The sequence below is a fragment of the Leucoraja erinacea genome, chromosome 2, assembly GCF_028641065.1.
Source record: "Leucoraja erinacea ecotype New England chromosome 2, Leri_hhj_1, whole genome shotgun sequence".
Taxonomy (NCBI): domain Eukaryota; kingdom Metazoa; phylum Chordata; class Chondrichthyes; order Rajiformes; family Rajidae; genus Leucoraja; species Leucoraja erinaceus.
This window is the reverse complement of record NC_073378.1, coordinates 117,412,600-117,438,442: the sequence shown is the minus strand read 5'-3', so window position 1 is coordinate 117,438,442 and position 25,843 is coordinate 117,412,600. Positions and strand designations below refer to the sequence as shown.

The window sequence follows — 25,843 nt, the reverse complement described above, 5'->3', positions numbered from 1 at the left end:
GGGAGGTGTAGATGTCCATCAGGGAGGGGAGAGGGCAACCAATGATCCTCTGCGCTGTCCTGGTTACCCTCTGAAGCCTCTCCCTGTCTGCCATGGTGCAGCTGCCATACCATGCTGTAATGCAGTATGTCAGCAGGCTCTCGATGGACGAGCGGTAGAAGGTCAGCAGCAGGTTAGAGACTTTTGGAAAGCATTTGAAAACATGTTTCCGAAAACAATCAAAATGAATGCTTATCGGATTGGAGTAATGGATTGATTGAGAAAAACAAAGTAGGAATGAACAGGATTTTTTCACGTTCCACAGATGCTCCTGAGCTGCTGAACATTTCCAACATTTCTGATTTCTAGAATTATAGCTCAATGGCCTGAGCTGTAGGGAGAGGTTAAGCAGGCGAGGACTATATTCCTTAGAGTGCAGGAGGATGAAGGGTGATCTTATAAAAGTGTACAAAGTCGTGAGAGGAATAGATCGGGTAATTGCAGATTCTCTTGCCCAGAGTAGGGGAATTGAGAGCCAGAGGACATTGGTGTAGATTGAGGGGGGAAAGATTTTATAGGAAGTTACCCCTGAGGGGTAACTATTTTACACAGAGTGGTGGCTGTATGGAACAAGCCACCAGAGGAGTTAGTTGAGGCAGGTACTATCACAACATTTAAGGAACATTTTGACAGGTACATGGATAGGATAGGTGAAGTAGGATGTGAGCCAAACGCAGGCAGGTGGGACTAATGAAGATGGGACATGTTGGTCAGTGTGGGCAGGTTTGGCTGAGGAGCCTCTTCCTGCACTATGACTTGAATCTGAAATATTTTGTGCGTAGAATAAACTGCATTGAAAGAATCAGGCTGTCACCCCTTTTTTGTTAATAGCCTCTATCGGTGACTTGGATAAAGGACCGAGTTTTGCGTTTCCATGTTTACTGGCAATAGAAAGTGAATAAGCAATGAACAACACACAAAATGTTTTACCATTTATATAAAGGCAACTTGGTGTTTAAGAATATAACCAATTGAATACAATGTAAAGTTAACCCATTATGTGGGGAGGGAGGGGCGTGGGAAAGGAAAGCAGGGTGTTTTTTCCAAGATCGTGAATGACAGGGGACTGTGGGTGTTTCTGCAGACATCTCATTTCAAGACAGACAGGTGTGCCTTGTAAGCCGATCATCAAATATGAACATACAGAATCAGGAAGCTGTTAGGTGAAAACCCAATTGCTGACAGTACTCAGCAGATCAGGCAGCATCTGTAGGGGGGAAATAGACCATCAACATGTTGGCTTGCGATCCTTCCTCATGCTGTTTCGTAAATATTCTTTCAATGTGAAAGCAGGGTTGCAACCGAAAATGTCAGCCATTCCTTCTTTCCAGAAATGCTGCCTTTCCTGCTGAGTTACTCCAGCATTTTGTGTCTATCGCAGCTGTAGCAATGTGTTCAGTTTCCTTTTTCTTTTTGGCGTTGTGCTCTGAGAGTGTGACCATGAGGAAGAAGTGTGCTCTCTAGCAAAAAAAAGACACTGCTGGAGTAACGGTCATCAGGGCCTGTTGAGATCTCACTCAGGTTATTGTGAGGCAAGACAGGAGATTGCAGGGGATTTGACAAAGATCTCTGCATCTTCTCTCACCGTGGATGAGGTCCTGGAGGGCAGGAGAGTAGCCAGTGTTGTTGTTTTGTTTAAGAAGGAAAATAGACATAATTTAGATAGGGTAGGGCAGTGGATGTTGGCTGCATGAACTTGAGTAAGGCGTTTGTCAAGGTCTGTCCTGAAGATTTAGATGATGGGATCCATGGTGACATTACCCTGACTCTCAGGTTGTAGAAGAGCCTCAACCCGAAACATCATCTCTTCCTTCTCTCTAGAGATTAGAAACATAGAAACATAGAAAGTAGGTGCGAGAGCAGACCACCAGGTCCATCGAGCCCGCACCGCCATTCGCTCATGGCTGAACACTAAACAGACACACTTACCCACAACAGTAGACACAAGACACAGAACACGAGACACTACCCTCCCCTTTATACCGCTATCACCCCTCTCCACCCCAAGAACCTCGTGATCTCCTGGGGGAGGCAAAAAACCGGATAAAAACCCAGGTCCAATTCGGGAAAAAAATCCGGGAAATTCCTCTCCGACCCCAATCTAGGCGATCGACACTTGTCCAGGAGATCACTCGGGTCTTACTATACTAACCATACCTAGGTCCATATCCCTGCCCTCTCCCCGTAGCCCCTTATCCCCTTGGCAGCTAAAAAACCATCTATTTTAGTCTTAAATATATTTAAAGTTTCTGCTTCCACTGCTCCCTGGGGCAGTGAATTCCATAAATTAACCACCCTCTGGGTGAAGAAGTTCTTCCTCATCTCAGTTTTAAAAGAGCCCCCCCTTATTCTGCAACTATGTCCTCTATGTCCCCCAGGAGATCACGAGCGCCTGCCGGGAGCTCCAACATTGTGACTTTTAGACCGGTGAATACACTAGTCACCTGCCTCCAACCCGATAAACAGCCATCCACCATTACCCTCTGGCTTCTCCCATTCAGCCACTGTTGAATCCATCTTGCTATTCCTGCATTTATACCCAACAGTTGAACCTTCTTAACCAACCTTCCATGAGGAACCTTGTCAAAGGCCTTACTAAAGTCCATATAGACAACATCCACTGCTTTACCCTCGTCAATTTCCCTAGTAACCTCTTCAAAAAATTCAAGAAGATTGTGTCTGGCCCGCTGAATTACTACAGCTTTTTGTGTGTATCCATGGTGACTGTAGCTTTGGATTCAGAAATGGCTTATTTATAGATGATAGGGTAGTGGTGGAAGGGTATTAAGGATCTGTGCTTGGACTTGACTTTGATTATTTGTGATGTGTTTATATAAATGGACAAAAATGTAGATGGTTAGTAATTTTAAAGATACGCAACTGGTGGTGCAGCACATCATGTTGTAGCTTTACAGGACTTTGGCTAGTCTGCATTTGGAACATTGAATGTAGTTTACTTTAGACTTTGGAGACACAGTGTAGAAACAGGCTGTTTGGCTCACCAAGTCCACGCCAACCAGTGATCCCCATATGCAAGCACGTGGCGGCGCGACTCACCCGTTGCAGCGGCCCCTACAACCTGTCTGTCTTTTTTTTATTTTTTGTCTAGTTAAATGTAGTGTTGGTGTTTTTTTAATACTGGTTTTAAATGTGTATTTGTGGGGGGGAAACTGTTTAAAATCTCTTCCCTGTCCGGGAGACCCGACCTTTTCCCTGTCGGGTCTCCGTTGTTGTTGGGGCCTAGCACCGTGGAGCGGCCTCCAACCTGAACGACCCGGGGGCTCGGGAGACTGTGGAGCTGTGGACTACTCACCATCGTGGGGCTGGCCAGCCTCGGAGCGTGGGGAGCGATGGTGACTCGCTGCTGCGACTCGACTCCTGGGGCTCGGAGGTTCCAGCAACGCAGCCGCAGGTCCGGTGGACTGGGACATCGGGAGCTCGTGGTCCGGGGGGGAGAGACCGCTTCCTGGAGCTCCCGCAATGTGACTTCGCGGGGTTGGAACGACCCGGAGCGGGGCCGTACATCGCCTGGTGCGGCTTCATGGCCGTGGGACATTACAGCGCCTGCCGGGAGCTCCAACATTGTGACTTTTAGACCGGTGAATACACTAGTCACCTGCCTCCAACCCGATAAACAGCCATCCACCATTACCCTCTGGCTTCTCCCATTCAGCCACTGTTGAATCCATCTTGCTATTCCTGCATTTATACCCAACAGTTGAACCTTCTTAACCAACCTTCCATGAGGAACCTTGTCAAAGGCCTTACTAAAGTCCATATAGACAACATCCACTGCTTTACCCTCGTCAATTTCCCTAGTAACCTCTTCAAAAAATTCAAGAAGATTAGTCAAACATGACCTTCCAGGCACAAATCCATGTTGACTGTTCCTAATCAGACCCTGTTTATCTAGATGCTTATATATATTATCTCTAAGTATCTTTTCCATTAATTTGCCCACCACTGAAGTCAAACTAACAGGTCTATAATTGCTAGGTTTACTCTTAGAACCCTTTTTAAACAATGGAACAACATGCGCAGTACGCCAATCCTCGGGGACTATTCCCGTTTCTAATGACATTTGAAATATTTCTGTCATCAAAATGCTGAAGTTTTGGCTTTCTAATAAAATGTTTTATTAAAAAAATTAAGCATGGACCATCCATTGTTCCATGTCTTGGCCACAAGAGGAAGTATAACACAAAGCAATTAATCTTCTGGAAGCTGTATTTGTATAATGTTTAATTATTTTTATATGTAATGGGATTTCAAAAATGAGGAAGTATTTTACATTCTGGTGCTTGTAGAATGCCAATACTGTATGCTTATACAGTCCATTGTTGACTTGTGGAATGATTTTTATTTGATGCTTGTTTTTATTGTTTTGATGCCGGTGACAGTTTGAGAAAAGGAAGTAAAACTTTGGGTTGCAGGTGAGAAAAGACTTACTCTAATTTTCTTCCAGGGTTCTAGGTAGGAATGTTCATATATCATGAAAATGTAGTCACTGTGTTGTAACTCAAATGCCACTTTTTCTTGTATGGTGTGGAACATGATGGCTATTTTTTTTCACTTGCTCTTTTACTTCCTTCCAATGTTCTTGACCTAATTGATGAAAATTCGAGGGTAGAAATTTCTCATGACATTTGCTAATTAATTGAATTTGCCAAGTATCTTTGGTAATTGTGGCATATTTATAAAACAACCGATTTCCCTTCACAACTAGTGTGTGTTACATGGGGAATTTATACTTTATAATCAATTAAGAACAATTCAATTAGCCAGTTAATTAGCAAATCTATTAGCCATGTTGTATTAGGAAGAAATATTAGCTAGAAATAACTCTTGCCCTTCAAATTGTGGCGAGGCAGCTGCTGATCAGACAATATTTTTATTAACAAAGTATCAGGGCAATTGAATGAATGGATATATTTTTGTTAGTCGTCGATATTGAGGATAGGGAATGGATTGAGGTAAACCACAATCTCCTAGTGTAAGGTCAATTTTTTTGTGTTTGAAAACAAAAAGGAAAAAAAATAAGGAAAATAAAATTAGGCAGTACTAAGCAGTGACTGCCGTCTTACTGCTGCTCAAAAGAACGTGCCTTCTAAATAATGCTAGTACATTAAAATACATTGATATTATTGTTTTTATGTGCTGATACTCATTCTTGTAATGAATGAATCTTGTATATTTGTGGTCAGAAATCTTGTGGGTGTGGAATATTGTGTAGTATTCTGATTGCCATTACTAGCGATGTAATTTACCTGGTAATTAATAATATGAGTGGCATGCCGGGTCTCGCCTATTATTTGTTAAATCCTCTTTTATTATCTTCCACCCAACTCATCAAAATAGAGCAGTCCCATGTGTTTGTTTTATAGCCCTTCAGCAGCTTATCAAATGTTTCCATTTACTTTTCCACAGGCATGTGTTCATGACTGATATAATTAGGATATAAGGACTGCATTCCCAGCAGGAAACTGTTCGCATAGAGCATGGTGGGCAAATCATTGTTGTAGCTTTCTCCTGACCCAATCTTCTCCACTAAATCTGTTGGATTATGGAATTAATTAAATATATCCCACCATTTATTTTAAGTAAATCATCCAAGGAAGAAGCAACACGTTGTATCCAGTAGATTTATTCCAAACACTAATTTATTTTAATGACCCCTTTCATTAAATTCTAAAAGCCTGAAGCTCTTTTTCTTTTTGCTTGCACATAGAAGCGGTTACATGAAGTATTTCCCTCTGCCATTTTATTCCTTAATTAAATCCACGACAGGTTAAAAGTAGAATTGTTTCTGAACCATATTTTATGTTAGCAGCTTTGAAAGGTGAGGATTGGGGCAAATGCCACAAAGATATGTTTCCCCCATCAGAAGAGTTTGATGTTTGAGCATCATGTCATGTCGTGATTTTTTTTCAAACGCATTCAAATTCCTCGACTCTCATAATGCGGTATTATTGTTATCATAGATATCATTATCCAAGATGGAATGACAAGGACATGCATGTTGGATCATAAGTAATGCATTGTTTTATTGAAACATTCCCATCCACCTTGCAAACATGTGATCTTTTCTAGTGTGTAACATTTGATACATTTCACCCCTCACCTTTATTCTTTATTCTCTGCCAGTGCACTTGAGTTGCTGCTAAAGTTGCTGAAGAAAATGTCTTAATTCAGTTTTTTTTTTAATTCTTCAGCGGGTGAAAAAAAAAGTCAATTTAACTGGAGATGGAACCTTTTGCAGGTGCAATTCACAGCACTTTCAAAATTGTATTTATTTGTTGTTTGGGTTCAATGATTTAATCACGTAACATCATCAGAGTATTTCTTTTGTTTCCTTTCATTTTTACATCTGGTTTCACTGTCACTCTTTGCCACATCTGCACACCAGAGTAGTCATGAAGGAGGATTATTTATATCCCAACAGCAACAAATACATTATACGAACAGTACAAATTTTTAATGCAAATTAATTGGATTTTTGAAAAGTGCTTTTGAGAAACCTTGTAATATAACGGGCAAATCGAGGAACAGGGGGGTCATGGCTGGTCCCTTCTACATGGGGTTGAATCACTGCATTCGCCAAACTGATTGGCGCTATGATGCTGCAGAATCCTTTGTAAAATGAAAACTGCGGGCCCGTACATGAAAACAAATTGCATTTCTTTTCCTTTCTGTTGATCAGTGGCAAGTAATCAGCCACTGTAAAATGTCCCCAGTGTGTAGGTGAGTGGTGGAATGTGGGGGCAATTGATGACAATGTGGGGAGAGTAAAAAGAATGGCTTAACAGAATAAATGTTAATAGGTAGTTGATGGTCAGCATGGATGCAGTGGGCCAAAGGGCCTGCTTCCAAATTTTATCTTTCCACTGAGTTACTCCAGCATTTTGTGTCCATCTTTCACAAATTAAGTGTTGGCTGACTTGCGTCCTGAATTGAATTTGACTATTTAATTACGTTGTGTCAAAGATCCCAATCTAAGCACACTTGGGAAAAATAGTTCTCCTTTTCCTGACATGCCCATATCAGTTATGAATTTCATGAATGCCAATTTTAACCCAAACCTTTAGAACAAGGAGTTCCTTGCTTCAATTGCCAGTTGCATTAATTTGAGATCCGCTATATCTAATGAACTCAACCTTTCCAAATCTATCACTTAAAACAAACAGCCTTCCAAAACTTTGGAGTAGTTTCCCTTGGGTGCCTGGAGAAAGGTCTCAGTTGCAAATTTGTAAGCATCCTCTAAATTTCCTTGTGACATTTTTGTAAGAACCGCTATCCTGCTATAACAGACAAGACTGTTTGAAAAGGCCCTTTTTGAAACATGGGAAAGACTAGAATGGCTTAGTCCTTGAGTCACCATTTGATCGCCTGGTTTATGAAGGAATGGTGCAGAGAAAGTTTCCTTCTTAGCTTAATGGGTTGGCATCCAGAAATGCTTTCATTTTAAAACAATATTCAAAGGACATTATCTATTATACTGGAATACACTTTCAATCCTTGAGCATTTACTTTCCCTACATTCTTTACGAGCACTCTTATTCCTTGGCACATGTTTCATTAAAAGTTTAATGAACAGTCATATGAACTTTGCAGCTTTCAGTTCTAATCTGTAGTTTTCAGGTCCATGAGCGATAAATAGTTGAGCTTTTTATTTCATCTCATTTGCACCAATCCAACCGGGATTTCTCTTTTATTTTGTCTCTCCTGATTGAACCTGGGCAAATGTATTCTCAATTTCCCCAACTTAAAAATTAATATGGTGTTTAAATTCTGTCTAGCCAAATCTGTCTGAGAAGTAATTTTGTTTGATCTGCCAAAAGCTGTGACTTTAAAAAATAAAATTTTTAAGTGATTTTTAATGTAATTTTGTCATTTTATCGTTAAAGTATTTAACTATTGCATGTAATACAGCAAAATGGAGGTTTCCGCAAATGAGTTATGAATTGACAATGCTACTATCATGGCATAATCAGATCTGCCATGTAGTACGGATTTTCCATATTTTTACGGAAATGCGCTCGGAATACGGATGTACGAATTTGCTTTGTAAAATACGGATTTTTTAAAATCAGCCCGACTTCCTGTTTCATCTTGCTGCTTAAAAAATGCAAGGATATAAAAAGTCATACTGTACCTCTCGAAAATGATAGCAGATTAAATCTATTAGTATTTTAAATTTCTGAAAGAATTTTTAAAAGATCTGGATGATTATTTTTGTAAGCTTTGATCTGCTTTCCCGCTACAGGTTTAAACAGCGCTGTCAGTTTAACGCGTGGGAATTGAACAGCGCTGTGGGTTCTAAAAATAGCGCTCCCTGCTGGAGCGCTGTTGCCTTTCCATATACTGTGGATCACAGACTGTTAGGAGGGGGAGAAGAGGAGAGGGAGTGGGAGGGAGGGAATAAGAGAGTGAGGGAGAAAAAAGAAGAGAGGGAGGAAGAGAGGGAGGGGATGGAAAGAGGGAGAGGGATGAAGAGTGACGGAGGGGGGAGGGAGAGCGAGGGAGGGAGAAGGAGGCTTCCAAAATGGCTTCTACATCATCATCTGGTGCTAAAAGCAGGAAGCAGACGTTCAAACAGCAGTATACAAAGAGATGGCAATGAATATAGTCAAGTAAGGTGCGTAGAAGACGTCAATTGGTAGCAAAGTTATGCATTCTTCTAGTCTCACATGGGTATGACCACACTTAAAAATTAACACTCTTTTCAGCAAAATGGCACCGCGTATAAATACTGATTTCCTCAGCTAAATACTGATTTTCAGGTACTAGAATACTGAAATGTTCTGACAAAACTTGGCAGCTCTGGATAATAGTATCTTCAGTATCAACCAGTTGGGTAAAATAGTTTCACACAATTTCTGGTTATAGCCAGAATTGCCACAGGACAAGCTATCCTTACTTCATTATACCATCTTGGTACATTCATTTGTGGAGTTTTAGAGTTGTACAGCATAGAATTGGGCCCTTTGATCCAGCTCATCCATGCTCACCAAGATGTCTATTGATGCTAATCCCATTTGCCTATGTTTGGCCATTATCCCTCCAAGTCTGAAGAAGGGTCTCGACCCGAGCATTCCTGTTCCTTTTCTCCAGAGAGGCTGCCTGACTCTCGAGTTATTCCAGTATTTTGTGTCTATCCCTCGTAGTCATATTTTCCTGTTCATGCATTTCTCCAAATGTCTTATGAAATAGAAAAAGAGATTATAGGGAATGATGTTTGATTATTTGCAATCAGAATTGTTGGCTTCAAATTTGATAAGCAAAGCGTCTGATCTGTCATTTAAAATAGAATTGTCGATTCACCACTGATACAGAATATTGGATAAAACATCTATTAGGTAATTTAGGTTTAACCTCTAAGTGGTTAGAATGTGCAAGTCGTCAATAGAAGGAGCTGAGGAAGTGTTAATGTACAGAGTACAGGTTATCCATGTATGTCAGTCACTAAAATCACCATATAGGTGCAGCAAGCCTTTAAGAAGACAAATGGTATATTAGGTGCACTTACTTACCTAGGACGGGATACGCTTGACACAATGGAAGGTTCACCAGGCCGATTCCAGGGATGGGAAGAGTCATACAAGCCGAGTTTAGGTCTATTGTGTCTATTTGTTAGAATAAAGAAGAACGAAAGGGGATTTCATTGAAGCATGAAAGATTGAGACCGGTTGGGCAGCCTAGCTGGGGAGAGAATGCTCCTGCAAGCCAGGATGCTGAAAAAGAGTAATGGCCTCAAGTTACCAGACAAGTGATTTAAAATGTTATTGTTGTGGGCAATGTTTTTCTGTACTTCATTTTGATGGTATATGTGTATTTATTACAAACATTTGATGTAAAACTGAGATGCTCGGTATTTTTTGCGCTCTTGACTATTTTGTTATTTCGGACCTCTGCTGTGGGCTAGATCTGAATCTAAATGTGGCATCAAAATGCCTCCTAAATTTCCCCTGCAGGGCCAAGAGCAAACGGCCTTTGAGCATCTGCAGAAGATACCTACTTAACCAATAGTTTCCCAATTCCCTTTTAAAGAGCAAAAATAACAAACTAATGCAGAGTGATTCTTTAAACTCATCGGATGGATGTGAAGTACATTCGGCTGTTTAACACTCACCCAATAGACTTTCCTCAGGATTGAAGGCTGATTAAGCACAAAAAACTTGGAAAGTTCAACTTCTCTAAAACAAATGAGGCTTCATTTATTGCTATATTTAAGAGGGAGTTAGATGTGGCCCTTGTGGCTAAAGGGATCAGGGGGTATGGAGAGAAGGCAGGTACAGGATACTGAGTTGGATGATCAGTCATGATCATATTGAATGGCGGTGCAGGCTCGAAGGGCCGAATGGCCTACTCCTGCACATATTTTCTATGTTTCTATGTTTCATTTCACTAGTTCAAATAGATTGCTAGCAATAGATACTATTGTGCACAATGAGAATTTTTGTACATTCGCCTTCTAATTACCATATTTTAAGACACAGAATGTGGTAGTCTTTCTCTGGCTGAAATGTAATCAGTCATGCACACTTCAGTGTGACAAAATGGACACTCTTCACTCATCAGAATGCTCTAAGATATTGGCTCATCTTGATATTTTGGTGCTAGGTTTAATATTTGCCTTGGAGCTTTGTCATTGAGTTCAAGTCCCAGCAGCAGCCAACACTTCAAGGCAGTCATGATGAAAAGCCTCTCCCCTTAGCCGATATGCTTGGTGATGTGCCAAGAACTGACAGTTCACTTGATCATGCACTGATCTCTGATTTGCCTGCTGAGCAATCTACAAAGCATCTCCGTGAACTGGTTGTGGTAGAAGAGCCTGCTGTGGGATGGAAGTACAATTGGAGATGACAATGTAATGTAAGAATTAAATCAAGGGAGAAATGTCTTTATCCACAGATCCTTTTCAGGTTGTATTAAAATGTACAAATGTGTAGATGTCATTGTGGGTTTACAATCAATGGCGTGCTGCTTGTCATAGAGGTTTTAAATCTGAAACATGCAAGTTGCAACATATGGCCATCTTTTTACATGGTCTGTTACTCCCATGCTACTTTTTAGTTTAGTTTAGATATACAACACGGAAACTAGCCCTTTGGCCTACCGAGTACTTGCCGACCAATGATCCCCGCACACTAACACTATCCTGCAAACACACTAGGGCCAGTTTTAAAAATTTTCTACCATGCCAATTAGCTTGCGAACCTTTTTGTCTTTGGAGAGTGGAAGTAAACCGGAGCTCCCAGAGAAAGCCCGCACAGGTCATGGGCATACAAACTCCATACAGACAGCACCTGTAGTCAGGATCGAACCTAGGTCTCTGGCACTGTAAGGCAGCAACTCTACCGTTGTACCACCGTGCCACTCCTTATATTCTGTGTGCAGCCGTATGGATATATCATTAGCACAAAATGATTTTATCAGCAGCTTTTGCTTGTTTTGTTATTTAAAAAAAAAAAAAAAACTTTTTGACTAACCTAACGATTTTTAACTGTTACATAATGGCAAAGTATTTGGCACTATTGTAAATGCACCTTAACGCCCACAATTATTCATTGCACGTTTGGAAAATATGTTTAACAGGCCCCATTGTTTGCGAAATGCAGAGGTTAAAGCAACTTTTCTTAACTATGCTCAAAGTTTATGAAGCTTTAGTGTCTATAATATTATGACTGGAAGAATATTGAACAGGTATTTCATGAATGTGGGACAAATATATTTTAAATTCAAGTAGTAATTAGTGATCCATCCAATTGATATATTGGAATCAAGGAATCGTTAAGCCTCTAATATAATATCAAATGCCAGCATTTTTAAAATGTTGGCTTTATTCCAAAATCACATCTCAATTTTTTTAAATTCAGTGTTGGTTTAAGCTATGCCAAGTAATAGATCTATGGCTTATGAGAGCTTTCTTTTCCCATCTGTCACTTTTGAAGATGTAGAAGAATGAACTCTTGAAAGATTATTGTACAACCCAGAATCAGCGCTACTATTTTATGAAAGAAGTCTGCCTCATTGTTAAAAAAAAAACATGTTGTTTATGCACAGAATTGTGGGTCTTTCTATGCACTTTTTAGTTATTTTGGGGTATTGATTTGGGTTTTATTCATGTCCAGTATCCACAAGGGTGACCCTTTGTTTCCCCTTGCCTGTTATTTTAATTTGCTTGCTCACTTCCACACTGTTGCAGTGTCGCCCAATGTCACCTTGAGGAGCAGCATCTCGTCTTCGCCCTTGGCAAATATCAGAAAGACCTATTCACGACTTCAGGCAGCTTTCCAATATGTATCACAACTGGCCAATTCGGATGCAAGGCTACTCACTTCTAAATTTACCGGTTTTCTTCTCTCTCCCAGAGATCTTGCTGGCAGAACCACTGTTATTATCAGCATCTCTTTCTATTTTAGATTATCAGCCGATTTTCAGCCGAAATGTGTCTATTTCTCTTTTCTAATTGCCGATGCCAGTAATAATTTACAGTGCATTCAGAAAGTATTCAGACCCCTTCACTTATTCTACCTTGTTACGTCACAGCCTTATTTTAAAATGGATTAAATTCATTTTGTTTATCATCAATCTACACACAATACCCCAGAATGAAAAAGCTAAAACAGGTGTTTAGACATTTTTGCAAAGTAATTAAAAAGAAATAACAGAAATATCACATTTGCATAAGTATTCAGACCCTTTGCAATGACACTTAAAATTGAGCTTGGGTTCATCCTGTTTCTATTGATTATCCTTGAGATGTTTCTACAACTTGATTGGAGTCCACCAGTGGTAAATTAAATTGATTGGATATGATTTGGAAAGGTACACACCTGTCTATATAAGGTCCTGCAGTTGACAGTGCATGTCAGAGCAAAAACCAAGCTATGAAGACGAAGGAATTGGCCGTAGACCTCTGAGACAGGACACAGATCTGGGGAAGGGTGTAAAACAATTTCTGCAGCATTGCAGGTCCCGAAGAGCACAGTGGCCTCCGTCATTCTTAAATGAAAGAATTTTGGAACCAACAGGAGTCTTCATAGAGGTGGCCGTCCGGCCAAACTGAGCAATCGGGGGAGAAGGGCGATGGTCTGAGAAGTGACCAAGAACCCAATGGTCACTCTGACAGAGCTCCAGAGTTCCTCTGTGGAGATGGGAGAAACTTCCAGAAAGACAACTATACCTGCAGTACTCCACCAATCAGGCTTTTATGGTAGAGTGGCGTGATGGAAGCCACTCTTCAGTAAAAGGCACATGACAGCCCGCTTGGAGTTTGCCAAAAGGCACCTAAAGGACTCTCAGACAATGAAATTCTCTGGTCTGATGAAACCAAGATTGAACTCTTTGGCCTGAAAGCCAAGCGTCGCGTCTGGAGAAAACCAGGCACCGCTCATCATCTGGCCAATACCATGCCTACGGTGAAGCATGGTGGTGGCAGCATCATGCTGTGGGGACGTGTTTCAGCGGCAGGAACTGGAAGACTAGTCAGGATCGAGGGAAAGATGTACGGAGCAAAGTACAGAGAGATCCTTGATGAAAGCCTGCTCCAGAGTGTACTGGACCACAGACTGGGGCGGAGGTTCGCCTTCCAACAGGACAACGACCCTAAGTACGCAGCCAAGACATCGCAGGAGTGGCCGTGAAAAGTCTGTGAATGCCCTTGAGTGCCCCAGCCAGAGCCACTCAATCGAACATCTCTGGAGGGACCTGAAAATAGCTGTGCATCAATGCTCCCCGTCCAACCTGACAGAGCTTGAGAGGATCTGCAGAGGAGAATGGGAGAAATGCCAAGCTTGTAGCGTCATACCCAAGAAAATTTGAGACTGTAATCGCTGCCAAAGGTGCCTCAACAAAGTACTGAGTAACGGGTTTGAATACTTATGTAAATGTGATATTTCAGTTATTTATTTTTAATTACTTTTCAAACATTTCTAAACACCTGTTCTCACTTCTTCACTCTGGGATATTATGTGTAGATTGATAAAAAAAAAAAAGAATTTAATCCATTTTAAAATAAGGCTGTTACGAACCAGGGGCCACAATTTAAGAATAAGGGGTAAGCCATTTAGAACGGAGACGAGGAAACACCTTTTCTCACAGAGTTGTGAGTATGTGGAATTCTCTGCCTCAGAGGGTGTTGGAGGCCGGTTCTCTGGATGCTTTCAAAAGAGCTAGATAGGGCTCTTAAAGATAACAGAGTCAGGGGATATGGTGGGAAGGCAGGAACAGGGTACTGATTGGGGATGATCAGCCATGATCATATTGAATGGTGGTGCTGGCTCGAAGGGCCGAATGACCTACTCTTGCACCTATTGTCTATTGTAACAAAATGTGAAGGGGTCTGAATACTTTCTGAATGCAATGTACGTGCCATTACAATCTTTGTCTCTATCCTGTTACCAACATTTTCTCTCCGCCTCTCCTTGTCTTAATGCCCCTGTCCCACTTACATGTCTTTGGCACGCTAATTACGCAACGTCGTGGTCGCGTTGAGGCACGATGGTCTCGCGAAGGTCGTGTGCAACTTTATGCGTCCGCACAGCCGTCAGGAGCGCGTGACGCCATTTGAAGATGGACACAAAATGCTGGAGTAACTCAGCGGGACCGGCAGCATCTCTGGAGAGAAGGAATGGGTGATGTTTCGGGTCGAGACTCTTCTTCAGGCTGAAAGAAGTGTCTTGACCTGAAACGTCACCCATTCCTTCTCTCCATATTAAACTATGCCATTGAGGGATTTTGCAGGTTAAGGGTGCGTAGAATTGAGCTATTTTTTTCTTGAGATGAAAAGAGTGCGGAACAACTGTACTTGAAAAATATTAAAGTTCCTAAAGGAATTGAGAGAGTAGATGTGTGGGAAGAAACTACAGATGCTGGTTTAAACCGAAGATAGACACAAAATGCTCAAAGCTTTCAGAAAAATATTTTACTCTCCCTGTGCTCTGTGTATAATAGCATTAACAATTATTTCACAAGTTCTCCCTTGGGATAATTCAAAGGAAGAACTCGTAGGACTCTGAATAGGCAAGTTGCATGTTCTCCATTTGGTAGCCCCTGGTGCATACAGCTGTGCGCCAGGTAGCCTAACATTACAATTTCTACCATCCACTTTGCTGGATTAACTAATCTCAATTACTGCAGTATCATTGATATAATGATAACCATTGCCAGAGTGAGCACCACCGGAAACTGGAGGAGCAGCACCTCATATGGGCAGTCTGCATCCCGGTGGCCTGAGTATTGACTTCTCCAATTTCCGGTAGCCCTTGCTTTCTCCTCCCCTTCTCAACTTTCCCTCAGCCTTCTGGCTCCTCCTCTTCCTTTCTTCTGCCGCACCCGCTGAGTTTCTCCAGCAATTTTGTCTATCGTTGATATAACTCTGGCTGTGTGGAGAAGTCATTGTGTTTCAGTTTTTTTGAATCTGCAAAATTTCCTGCATTGGTTAAGTGTACGAAGATTTAATTAAATAAGGCCCAAGTTCAAAAGAAACTGACAACCAACAATTTGGCCTGGTCCATCCTTATCGATACCAGGCCAAGAAAGCACAATGCCTATACTCCCTCAGAAAACTAAAGAAATTGGGCTCGTATCTAATAACTTGTCAATTTCTTGCAGAGTTGTGACGACAGCACAGCCCATCACACAAACAGCTTCCCTTTCCCTCTCTCTCTCTCTCTCTCTCTCTCTCTCTCTCTCTCTCTCTTTCATGCCACTTTGGGAAAGCAGTAACATTAAGAAGAACAATTGTAATAAAAAGGAACAACAGATGCTGGTTGATATCCAAGATAAACACCAAATGCTGAGGTAACTTAATAGGTCAGGCAGCATCACTGGAGAAAATTGATAGGTGACGTTTCAGGACCCTTCTTTAGACTGATTGTAATAGGGAGAATGTGGGGGAAAAACAGGAAAAATTGGGACTGGCCAAAGGCAATATTTCTGCACTCGCACTATATTCTGCAAAGTTTCCTTTCTCAGAGTTTGAGAGGACAAACAGGACGTGAGACTCTTTGCTCCACCCGTTGTACCTATGCATTTTGATTGTACTTGTGTATGGTTTAATTTGCCAAGTTAGCATGCAAAACAGCCTTTTCACTATTTTGTTACCTGTCACTATCGATATCAATGCCTATATTTTTGAATTGCACCAAAATGAGGACTGAAAAACTCACTGCACAGCATTGTGAAGTGACGCTTCATTGTGTGGTGGAATTTTGCCTTGGGCTGCAGCTCTAAACAAGTGGCATCATGTTCATTGCTATCCTGTTAGATGGCAAAAATGTCTAATTCTGTTGCCGTTAATTAGGCTAAATGTTATGGGGTGGCTGGGAAGGAGTAGATGTGAATTAGTTTAATTTAGTTTAGAGATACAAGCACTTCGGCCCACTGAGTCCGTGCCGACCAGTGATCACCCCCGTACACCAGCACTATCCTACGCACTAGGGATAATTTACAGTTTTTACCAAAGCCAATTAACCTACAAACCTGTACGTCTTTGGAGTGCGGGTGGAAACCATAGCACCCGTGGAAAACTCACACGGTCACAGGGAGAACGTACAAACTCCGCACAGACATCCCCCAGAGTCAGTGTGTAGGAAGGAGCTGCAGATGCTGGTTTAAATTGAAAATGGACACAAAAAGCGGGAGTGAGTTAGCGTGTCAGACAGCATCTCTGGAGAAAGGGAATAGGTGACGTTTTGGATCCGAGTTACTCCAGCTTTTTGTGTCTACAACCACAATCAGGATTGAACCTTGGTTTCTGGTGCTGTAAGGCAGCGACTCTACAGCTGCGCCACCGTGCTGGCCATTAAGATGTCAGATATTGCTGACACTGGCGTATGGGATATAAACATAATGCTGGAAGAACAGAGCAGATCACACGGCATTTGTAGAGGCAAAAATATATATTTTTCTGGTTGAGGTGGTACATCAGTGCTGAGAGGGAACAAAGATTGTAGCAGCAATGTAGGGGGGAGAGGGGAGAGTAGGGTGGGGGTTGGGATTGTTGGCAATTAGTGGGAGGAGAGGCCAGATGTGGATAACAATTTTCCTCCACAAATGCTGCTTGTCCAAATAAATGTGCCTTGTTGTTAATTGCCTTTGGATTACAACTGCCATTTTCAAGAGCAGGAGTTCCCCGTGCATAAGCGTTGTCAATTTATTTTTCATTCATGATGTAAATGTCAAATGTATGCTGGAGTGCAGCCTTGTAATTGTTACCTGCATTATTATCTGACACATGATATTTGGTCTTCTATATGCAGAAATGTGTAATTTCATCAGGGAGTCAGTCTGTCAGTGATTTGTTACAGTCTTTGTGTGAAATCTCTTTGATCTTTAGAATCAGTTACACAGCATGGAAACAGGCCCTTCAACCAATGCATCCATGACAATGCTCATAAAAACTAGTCCCATTTCCCCACGTTGATTAATATCACTCTAAATATTTCCTATCTGTGAACCTGTCCAAATGTCCTTTAAATGCGATTAACCCTGCCTCTATGGAAGCTCATTCCAAATACTTGCCATCCTCTGATGACCCTCCAGTTCACATTAAATCCTAGAAACATAGAAATTTTGTGCCTGGCTCTCCATTCTAGTTCAGCCTGCACCGCCATTCAATATGACCATGGCTGATCATCCAACTCAGTATCCCGTACCTGCCTTCTCTCCATACCCCCTGATCCCCTTAGCCACAAGGGCCCCATCTAACTCCCTCTTAAATATAGCCAATGAACTGTCCCAATCAACTACCCTCGTTGAGTGCAAGACAGTTCCTTGTATATATTCACCACTCTCTCGTCCCTCTTAAATTAAACCCTCAATAACCTTTGTGACCAAAATTGAACACAATACTCCCAAGTGTGGCCTTCCCCACATCTTATACAGCTATCACAAAATGTTCCAACTTGATTACATAAGACACAGGAGCAGATTTAGACCATTTGGCCTATTGAATCTACTCCGCCGTTCCTTGCATTAAATAAAGTCTAGCCTGCCCCCCCTGTCCCAATAATTCAGTACGTTGTTCCCTGCAACTCCTTGATATATTCAATGCACTCGTCCCTCTTAATAGCAACTTTCCAATAACCATGTGACCAAAATTGAACACAATGCTCCCAAGTGTGGCCTTCTCCACGTCTTATACAGCTATCACAAAATGTCCCAACTTGATTCCATAAGACACAGGAGCAGATTTAGACCATTTGGCCTATTGAATCTACTCCGCCGTTCTTGCGTGGCTGATCTATTTTTCCCCCTCAACCACATTCTCCTACCTGTTCCCTGTAACTTTTGACACTCTTACTCATTCCCTTTGATTTATATGCCACCATGTTGTACGGTGTCCAACACCACCAGTGGATGGCACGGTGGCACAGCCATTGAGTTGCTGCCCCACAGCTCCAGAGACCCAGGTTTTGGTGGGCCGAAGGGCCTGCTTCTGCGCTGTATCTCTGAACTAAACCTCTACTGCAATGAAAACTATCCCAAGATATCCTTATTAACATTGCCAAGCTCTCTCATCTTTACTTTCCCCATGTAAAAACAGAGGAGAAATATTCATTGAGGACCTTGCCCCATCTCATGTGGTTTCACATATAAATGACCTTATAAATTCACATATAATTCACATATAAATGTGGGTTCCTATTCTTTCCCCAGATACACTTTTTCCCTTGACATACTCAATGTCTCAGGATTCTCCTTAATCTTTAACATATGTTTTTGTTTTAACAGGAATCACCAGATTTGACCTACTTGGAGACTTTGGAAGGTTTAATTGGCTTGGCAACTTTTACATTGTAGTCTCATACAATCTGTTATTTGCTGTGGTGACGACTTTATGCCTGATTAAAAAATTTACATCTGCTGTAAGAGGAGAACTGCTTCAAGCTTTAGGTAAAGGGCAACTTCTATTAATTCTTCCTTAACTCAAGTTCCATTTGCCCATGTGGTGAACTGCCAATGCAGGACGTGGTCATGAAGGATCATTGTTGCTTGAACGATTAATGTTAGAAGTAAGACGAGGGACTACTGCTTTCTCAAAGTTGCTAAATCAGTTTGAGGTCTATGTGCAACAATAAAATGTAGCTTTGCATTGGTTTATAAAAATTTATACTTCTTTTGGCTCATAACCTCTGGAAAGGTTTAAGCACTTTCTGGCCTTGGGAGTTGGTGTGCAATTACACAATTATACTGCAATTTTTCAGGATCCTAAACGAGTTTCCATCAACCTAGCCAATCACCTCTGCAGCCTATTCAGTGAAATCATGTCCTTCCTATTGTGTGTGACGAAACTGCACATACTTCAGATGTGGCCTAACCAATGTTTTATAAAGTTGTGCCAAGACTCCCCGCACTATTCTATGGCATGATCTATGATCTCCCTTGCTGCCAACCAATGCCTTCTATCACCCTTCACACCGTCTGCCTCTATTTTTTGCTTATACCTCATTACATCGTTCATGCTTTCCACCTTTGACCTGAAATGTCAACTCTCTTCCATTCCCCATCTTCTCATCAGCAATGGGAGCAGAATTAGGCAATTCGGCCCATCAAGTCTACTCCACCATTTAATCAAGGCTGATGTATCTTTCCCGCTCTAACCTATTCTCCCACCTTCTCCCCATAACCCCTGACACCCTTACTAATCAAGGATCTATAAACTGCGCTATAAAAAATATGACTTGGCCTCAACAGCCATTTGTGGCAATGAATTCCACAGATTCCCTACCCTCTGACTAAAGAATTTGTTCCTCATCTCCTTTCTAAAGGTACGTCCTTTTATTCTGAGGTGATGGCCTCTGGTCTTAAGACTCTCCCAGTAGTGGAAACATCCTCTCCACATCCACGCTATCCAGGCCTTTCACTGCTTGACATGCTGATACATTTCAGATTAACAGCATCTGCAATATTGTCTATGAAATATTTAACTATAATATTTAACTCCAGTATTTAATTATGAAAATGTTATTGTGTCTTGTTCCATATGGTGTGAATGTTTGCACATGCTTTTTACACTTGCCAAAATATTGAGCATAACTTTCTTTAGCAATTAACTTGAAATGTGGGATTAATAGCCGTGCATCAGAAATGAAACTTACATTTCTTGAACTTCATTTTCTTTTTCTCTAGGTCTGAATAATTTACATCTTTCAAATAGGACGCAAGATACAGAGAAGGTCCTGCATTCTGCAAATGGACATCAAAAATCGTTCTGAGAAGCGATATCTGGCAAATTAAAGACAATTTTAAGTGTGCATAGAGGAGGGAGGGGGAAGCAAAGGATTCAGCTATATGACATTCCACTCCACCCATCTTGAGTCTTAATGGTCATTTATTTTCAGATGCAATGAAGAATCAACGAAGGGTTCAGTTGTGAGAAAATTCAAACTTGGACACGCGCAGGAAGTAAATGTCTGGGACTCCATGCTTTGCCATCAAATTCTGAATACTACTGAATATGTTTGGCTTGGACTGTGATGCAGCATTCAGAGTAACCACTACAAATCATCCTATTACGATTTGGGATCCTTTCGGGAATGATTGGTCTGTCAGTCACTGAAACATTAGTGTAACCGGCTCCTGGACTGCTTCTGGAAATGTCTTTACAACAAATGTGCTCTTGCAGAGATCCTTGGAATTCTGGCTGTTCTGTTGATATTGTGGAGCTGTTGCCATTTACTGCTTTAGAACAGAATCTACAATATTTCAGCTGATCCAACCTTGACTCTATGCTAATTTTGGTCCTGTTCACATTCTTTAGCTCAATACAGCAGTATAAGCTTTAGCATAAAGAAAATCTGTTTTGTTTGTTGCCTCCACTCTTCTATCATATTAAAACCAATTTGTTTTCAATCTTCCATTACAAAACACAAAAATAGGTGGTTGGATTTTTTGATTAATAAAACCCAAATGGCATTCGGATAGGTATTAAGTGAATGATCTTTTATGCCAGCAATTGCAAAGCTGTGTCCTTGCAAATTCAAAGCAATCCAGGTACCAGTTGGTTGCTCTCAGATCTATCTTGGCTAATCGGCTGTCCGGGAACGTTTGGTTGCTGTGCAGATTCTGCTGGCTTTTCCATTCAAGTTTATGGGTCAGCTAGAAATTTGTATTCATCTGTTTGAAGTATTACTTTTACGTTTATAATTCCCTTGGACCAATAATAAAGGTATTTATTGTCTTGGTATCTGAGAAAATTCACCTACAGTGCAACACATTTTGCTATCCCATTGCATGACATTAAGAGAGAACTGCAGGAGGAGATGTGAATTTGCTGACAAATTATATGATCAGCTGGTTACAAACTGAAATCTGCTCCTACAGTCTTTCCTGTAACCAGTGGATTCATGGTTCACTACCATTTCTGTGCAGTGTAGAGGAGAAACAGCATAAAGGATTACTTAATAGTACACAAGGTGCAAAAGTAATTCAACATGTCAGGCAGCAGCTCTGGAGAACATGGATCAATGTTCTCCAGAGATGTATTAACCCATATCTACAGTTCCTTGCATAGGAAGGAACTGCAGATGTTGGTTTACACCACAGAGAGACACAAAATGTAACTCAGCGGGTCGGGCAGTATCTCTAGAGAAAAGCAATAGGTGACGCATTGCGTTGGAATTCTTCTTGAGACTGCCTTTTTCCAGAGATATTGCCTGACCAGTTGAGTTACACCATTTTGCCTCCACCTGCAGTTCTTTGTTTCCACAAGGATTATTTAATGCCCTTCTAATCCATTAAAGATCTATAAACGAGGTGGCGATTTATGATAGTCTGATCCTATTGTTAGTGGAAAATTATACATATTTTATCTGTAAGTTTACCTATACAGGTGGGGGGGAAGGATGAGTTCACCAATATTTAAAATATGACATAACTATTTTCACAAAATATCCTTTCTGCTGGTGATTAATTTGGGATGAGGCCAGATATGCAAATTGAGACGTCCTTTGATTCACTTACCATCCACTATCTACTTCATCATTCCAACTAGTAAACACTTAACTGTTCTTGAAAATACTTCATTGATTATTAAGGGAACAGGATATCTCAGATGTATAGTAAGGTGCTATAACCACACAAATTTATTTGTTCTTAATTCTGCAGTAATTTCACTTGACATCTTGTTGTAGGCTATTTAAAAAAAACATAATTCCCATTTATTTGAATTGGCTCTTATTTCTGTTGTGTTTCAGAATCCAAATACAATGGAATTGTTACAGAAGATAGACACACAATTAAGGAGTAACTCAGCGGGTCAGGCAGCATCTCTGGAGAAAGGAATAGGAGACATTTTAGTTTGGACCGCTTTCAGAAGGATTGGAAACGTCACCTGATCCCTTTTTTCCAGAGATGTTTCCTGACCCGCTGAGTTACTCCAGCGTTTCGTGTGCATCATCTGCATAAACCTGCATCTGCAGTTCCTTCCTACACACGGAATTGTTTTAGTTTTTCTATGAAGAGCTGAACACTAATAAATTTATGTTGTGATATCAATCACTGTTACCCATGCAGATTAATTTGATTTGGTCTAAGAAAAGTTTTTTTTTAAACAAATCTCAAATTATTGTTGGAAAATAATTGATAGTGGGGAATAAAGGGCATTTGTTGTGATCTGTCAGGAAACTGAGCTTTATAATGATGGCATTGCATCATTCCAGAAAGATGTGTGCTGCAGATGCTGATCACATTCTGAATTGTACAGACCTTAGTTACCTTGCATCAATGTTAGCTCTGTTTACATTAACTGTGATCCGTTTTGACAAACCCATTCATGTCGATTCTAGTCTGAATGGCTAAATGAAGGATCTATTCACCAGTGTCTGACAATCTATCCACATGAGCATAGACTGTGAAGGGCATATTTTTGCTCATAGGACCATGGTAAACTGAGTCTGGCCTTTTCAACAAAATATGAAATTTAAAGATGTGGCCCACTGTAAACTTGAATAGTGGAGAAAGTAAAGCATGTATGATACTTTGGCTAGGTTACAAGATTAGAAAGCTTTGAATCAGCAGCATGGTGGTGACTAATTATTACTTCAACGTGTTGGTGAGCACCTAATTTTTCCACTTAAATTGTTTCTGGCCCAAGTGTTTTCAGTAACGCTAATCTGCGTTCTGTTTTACTTTGCCACTCGTTGTTCCTTATCTGTAACCCTGACTGTGTCCAGTCAGTGTGAAAGTGATCATTCTTTGCAGAAAATGCCCATGAAGCTGCTTCCAGTTAATGTCACTTGGATACAAATGTGCAGAGGTGGGTGGCTTTGTCTTGAGCTGAACCTAATACAATGCTGCAATATTGCTAGAATGAAACTAGAGTGTGTCAAGCATTTTCAGGATCATAAGCAAAACGCTGACTCGTATACATCTGACATTGGAGCATAGCATGATTGAGGAAAAGTGAAGCCATGCATCAAGCTCTCTCATTTTTTGGGGTTCAAAGTACGAATGATTCCAGTGTGACCTAACTAGATGCCATAATCTAGATTTGCACTCTTTAGCAAAGTGGAAATGAAGATGTGCTGTGGCTTTAATTTGTCAGTATTCGTAACTGATCTATCTCTCTACGCTTTTCGAATCTACGAATACTACTTTCTTATACCCTTTTAAGAATAACCTGTTGCATGCTGATGGTATACATATTTCATTTTCATTGGAAAGTTTTACATTGTTGAGAGAGGAGCAAGATGCAGTGGTTAATCCATTGAAATGTAAGCACTTTTAAAGTGAGAGGAGTGCAGTCTATAAGTGGGCAGACAGTTGTCCTTTTTGTTACATGTTCTCCGTGGGCAGGTCGGGGTCGGGGGGGGGGGGGGTGCTTTCCTAGGAAACCGTGGTGTCATATACAAAGTTAACATGAGCAGATAATCTATTACCAGGTTTGCATCAACAGTTCAAGAAGAGTTAAATGATAAAGCCCTTCAGTGTGTTTTCATTTTGGTTCTGTGTGTTGGATAGCAGTGCCCTGCTGGTTTATGGAGGCTGGCTGCTTTTTAAGAGGATATATATCCAGAGGTCATTCTCACCAAATGTGAATTAAAAAGACAGTAGTGTAAAAACACCAAGTGAAGTAAATACTGCCTTGCTGCCACCATTCGATTCCCCTTGACTAACATATCAGTTTGTGAATATGAAGTAAAAAGCAAGTTGCAGTAACTACAGAAGTTGAACTACTTCAGTGTTTGTTTTGGTATCACTGACCTTTGGTTCTGGCGCCGTGACAACAAGGTAAAAGTAAAGGTACCAGATTTGTTCGAGGCATCACAACTTCTATTTTGATTCCATGAGTTTTCCCAGCCTCTGCCCTTAGCAAATCCTACATGTTTAGTCTGGCATTTCTACCGAATGCAGAAGATCCTGGTATGATGATAAATCCAGTTTAATAAGATTTGCTCAGTAGTAGTTTTATGTAGAATTATTTACACGACCAAAATGGCCCACTTTTGTGACACAACCGCAAAGGCCTCCACCAGTGGGTTAATTATAAGTTTCCCAGCTTCTTGCCTTTTAAAGAGTTTATTTAATGACAAATTCACTGTGATTTATTTCTTCATACCTCTCGTGAGTTTTTATCTTTTGATCACATTTTTGTAGCAATATATTTTGTGTACATATTGATGGAGTTTGTTATAGTAAATTGCATCTTTATTGTCTTATGCACTGTGATCTGACATGTAGAAATATTTTCCTGCCCTGTTGCAATTAAAAGGAAATGCAAAATACAGATAATTTTATGTTTGAGTAAACTTAGTGCGGCCTATTCTGTGGTGCCAGTAAAATTTCTGTTGGGTAAAGACCATTGTGGTAACAATACGCACAGACATCTGGGCACCTATTTGTGGTTGGATTACTGGAAAATAAAAATAATTTTTTTTTTGTTTATTTCAAATGTGTGTACAAATCCAAGTTCAAATGTGAAAAACTTTCTAATTGCTGTGCTGTGAAGCAACACTTTAGATTGTTTCCTCTTGTGAACAATATTCATTTTGGGAGCAAATGATTCATTACAGTGTGATGAATTGGCAGCTACATGTTTCTTTTAGTTACCAACTATGAAGTCGTAATTGTCCCTGCAAAGAGCCATGTTTGCTTAAGTGCAACATGTGTACGCCATTGCTTTCGAAAACACTTACTATAGTTATTTAAATTAGAATTCTGCAGCAATACTGAACTTAAAAAAAAATTCAAGTTGAAGAAACCGATGGTGACATTTAAGTCCATAAACAAGCAAAACATTTTCTTCTTCATGACTTGCAAATTGTGTGATAACCAGGCAGTCACCACTGTATGAAATTGTTGTTGGGCACTGAAATGGAGGCTTGGGTGTTTTTAAAATAGATGATTAATGTATGTTACTATGCACGAAAATAAAACAAAAGCAATTATTTTCTAACATTTAAGTTGACTATCCAAGATGTTAGTTTTATCAAAGGTAGTCACAAAGCGCATGAGTAACTCGCTGGTCATGTAGCATCCCTGGAGAAAATGGACAGGTGACATTTCAGGTCAAGACTGTTCTTCGGACCATTTTGTCCATTTTCACCAGGGATGCTGTCTGACCCACTGAGTTACTCCAGCACTTTTGGTTTATCTTTGGTATGAACCAGCATCTGCAGTTCCTTTTATTACATTAGTTGTTCGTGTTATCCTTTGGTCAGTTCTTTATGAATTTGTGTTGGGATAGACTTGTGCAAGTTATTTATATTTATTCTGCTATATGTTTGCAAACAAAGGAGTGAAGTATCTAGATCCCTTGATTTTTATATTAGAGGTGTTTGTATATTGTAAGTCGTCA

The 25,843-nt window shown here is 40.6% G+C and overlaps 1 protein-coding gene across 3 annotated transcripts in view; it reads left to right on the top strand.

Moving 5' to 3' along the window:
* The window catches only part of lmbr1 (limb development membrane protein 1), a 175,962-nt gene that overhangs the window by 149,121 nt on the left and 998 nt on the right, over positions 1–25,843 (top strand). For 2 of the 3 annotated variants that reach the window (XM_055664404.1, XM_055664431.1), the window contains 2 exons: positions 18,778–18,939; positions 20,176–21,230. The exons of the other annotated variant lie outside the window; for it this stretch is intronic. In XM_055664404.1, coding sequence (XP_055520379.1) covers positions 18,778–18,939; positions 20,176–20,261 — 248 coding nt within the window. In that variant the 3' untranslated portion in view covers positions 20,262–21,230. Of the gene's footprint in view, positions 1–18,777; positions 18,940–20,175; positions 21,231–25,843 lie in introns of those variants that run through there. 3 annotated transcript variants of the gene reach the window in all.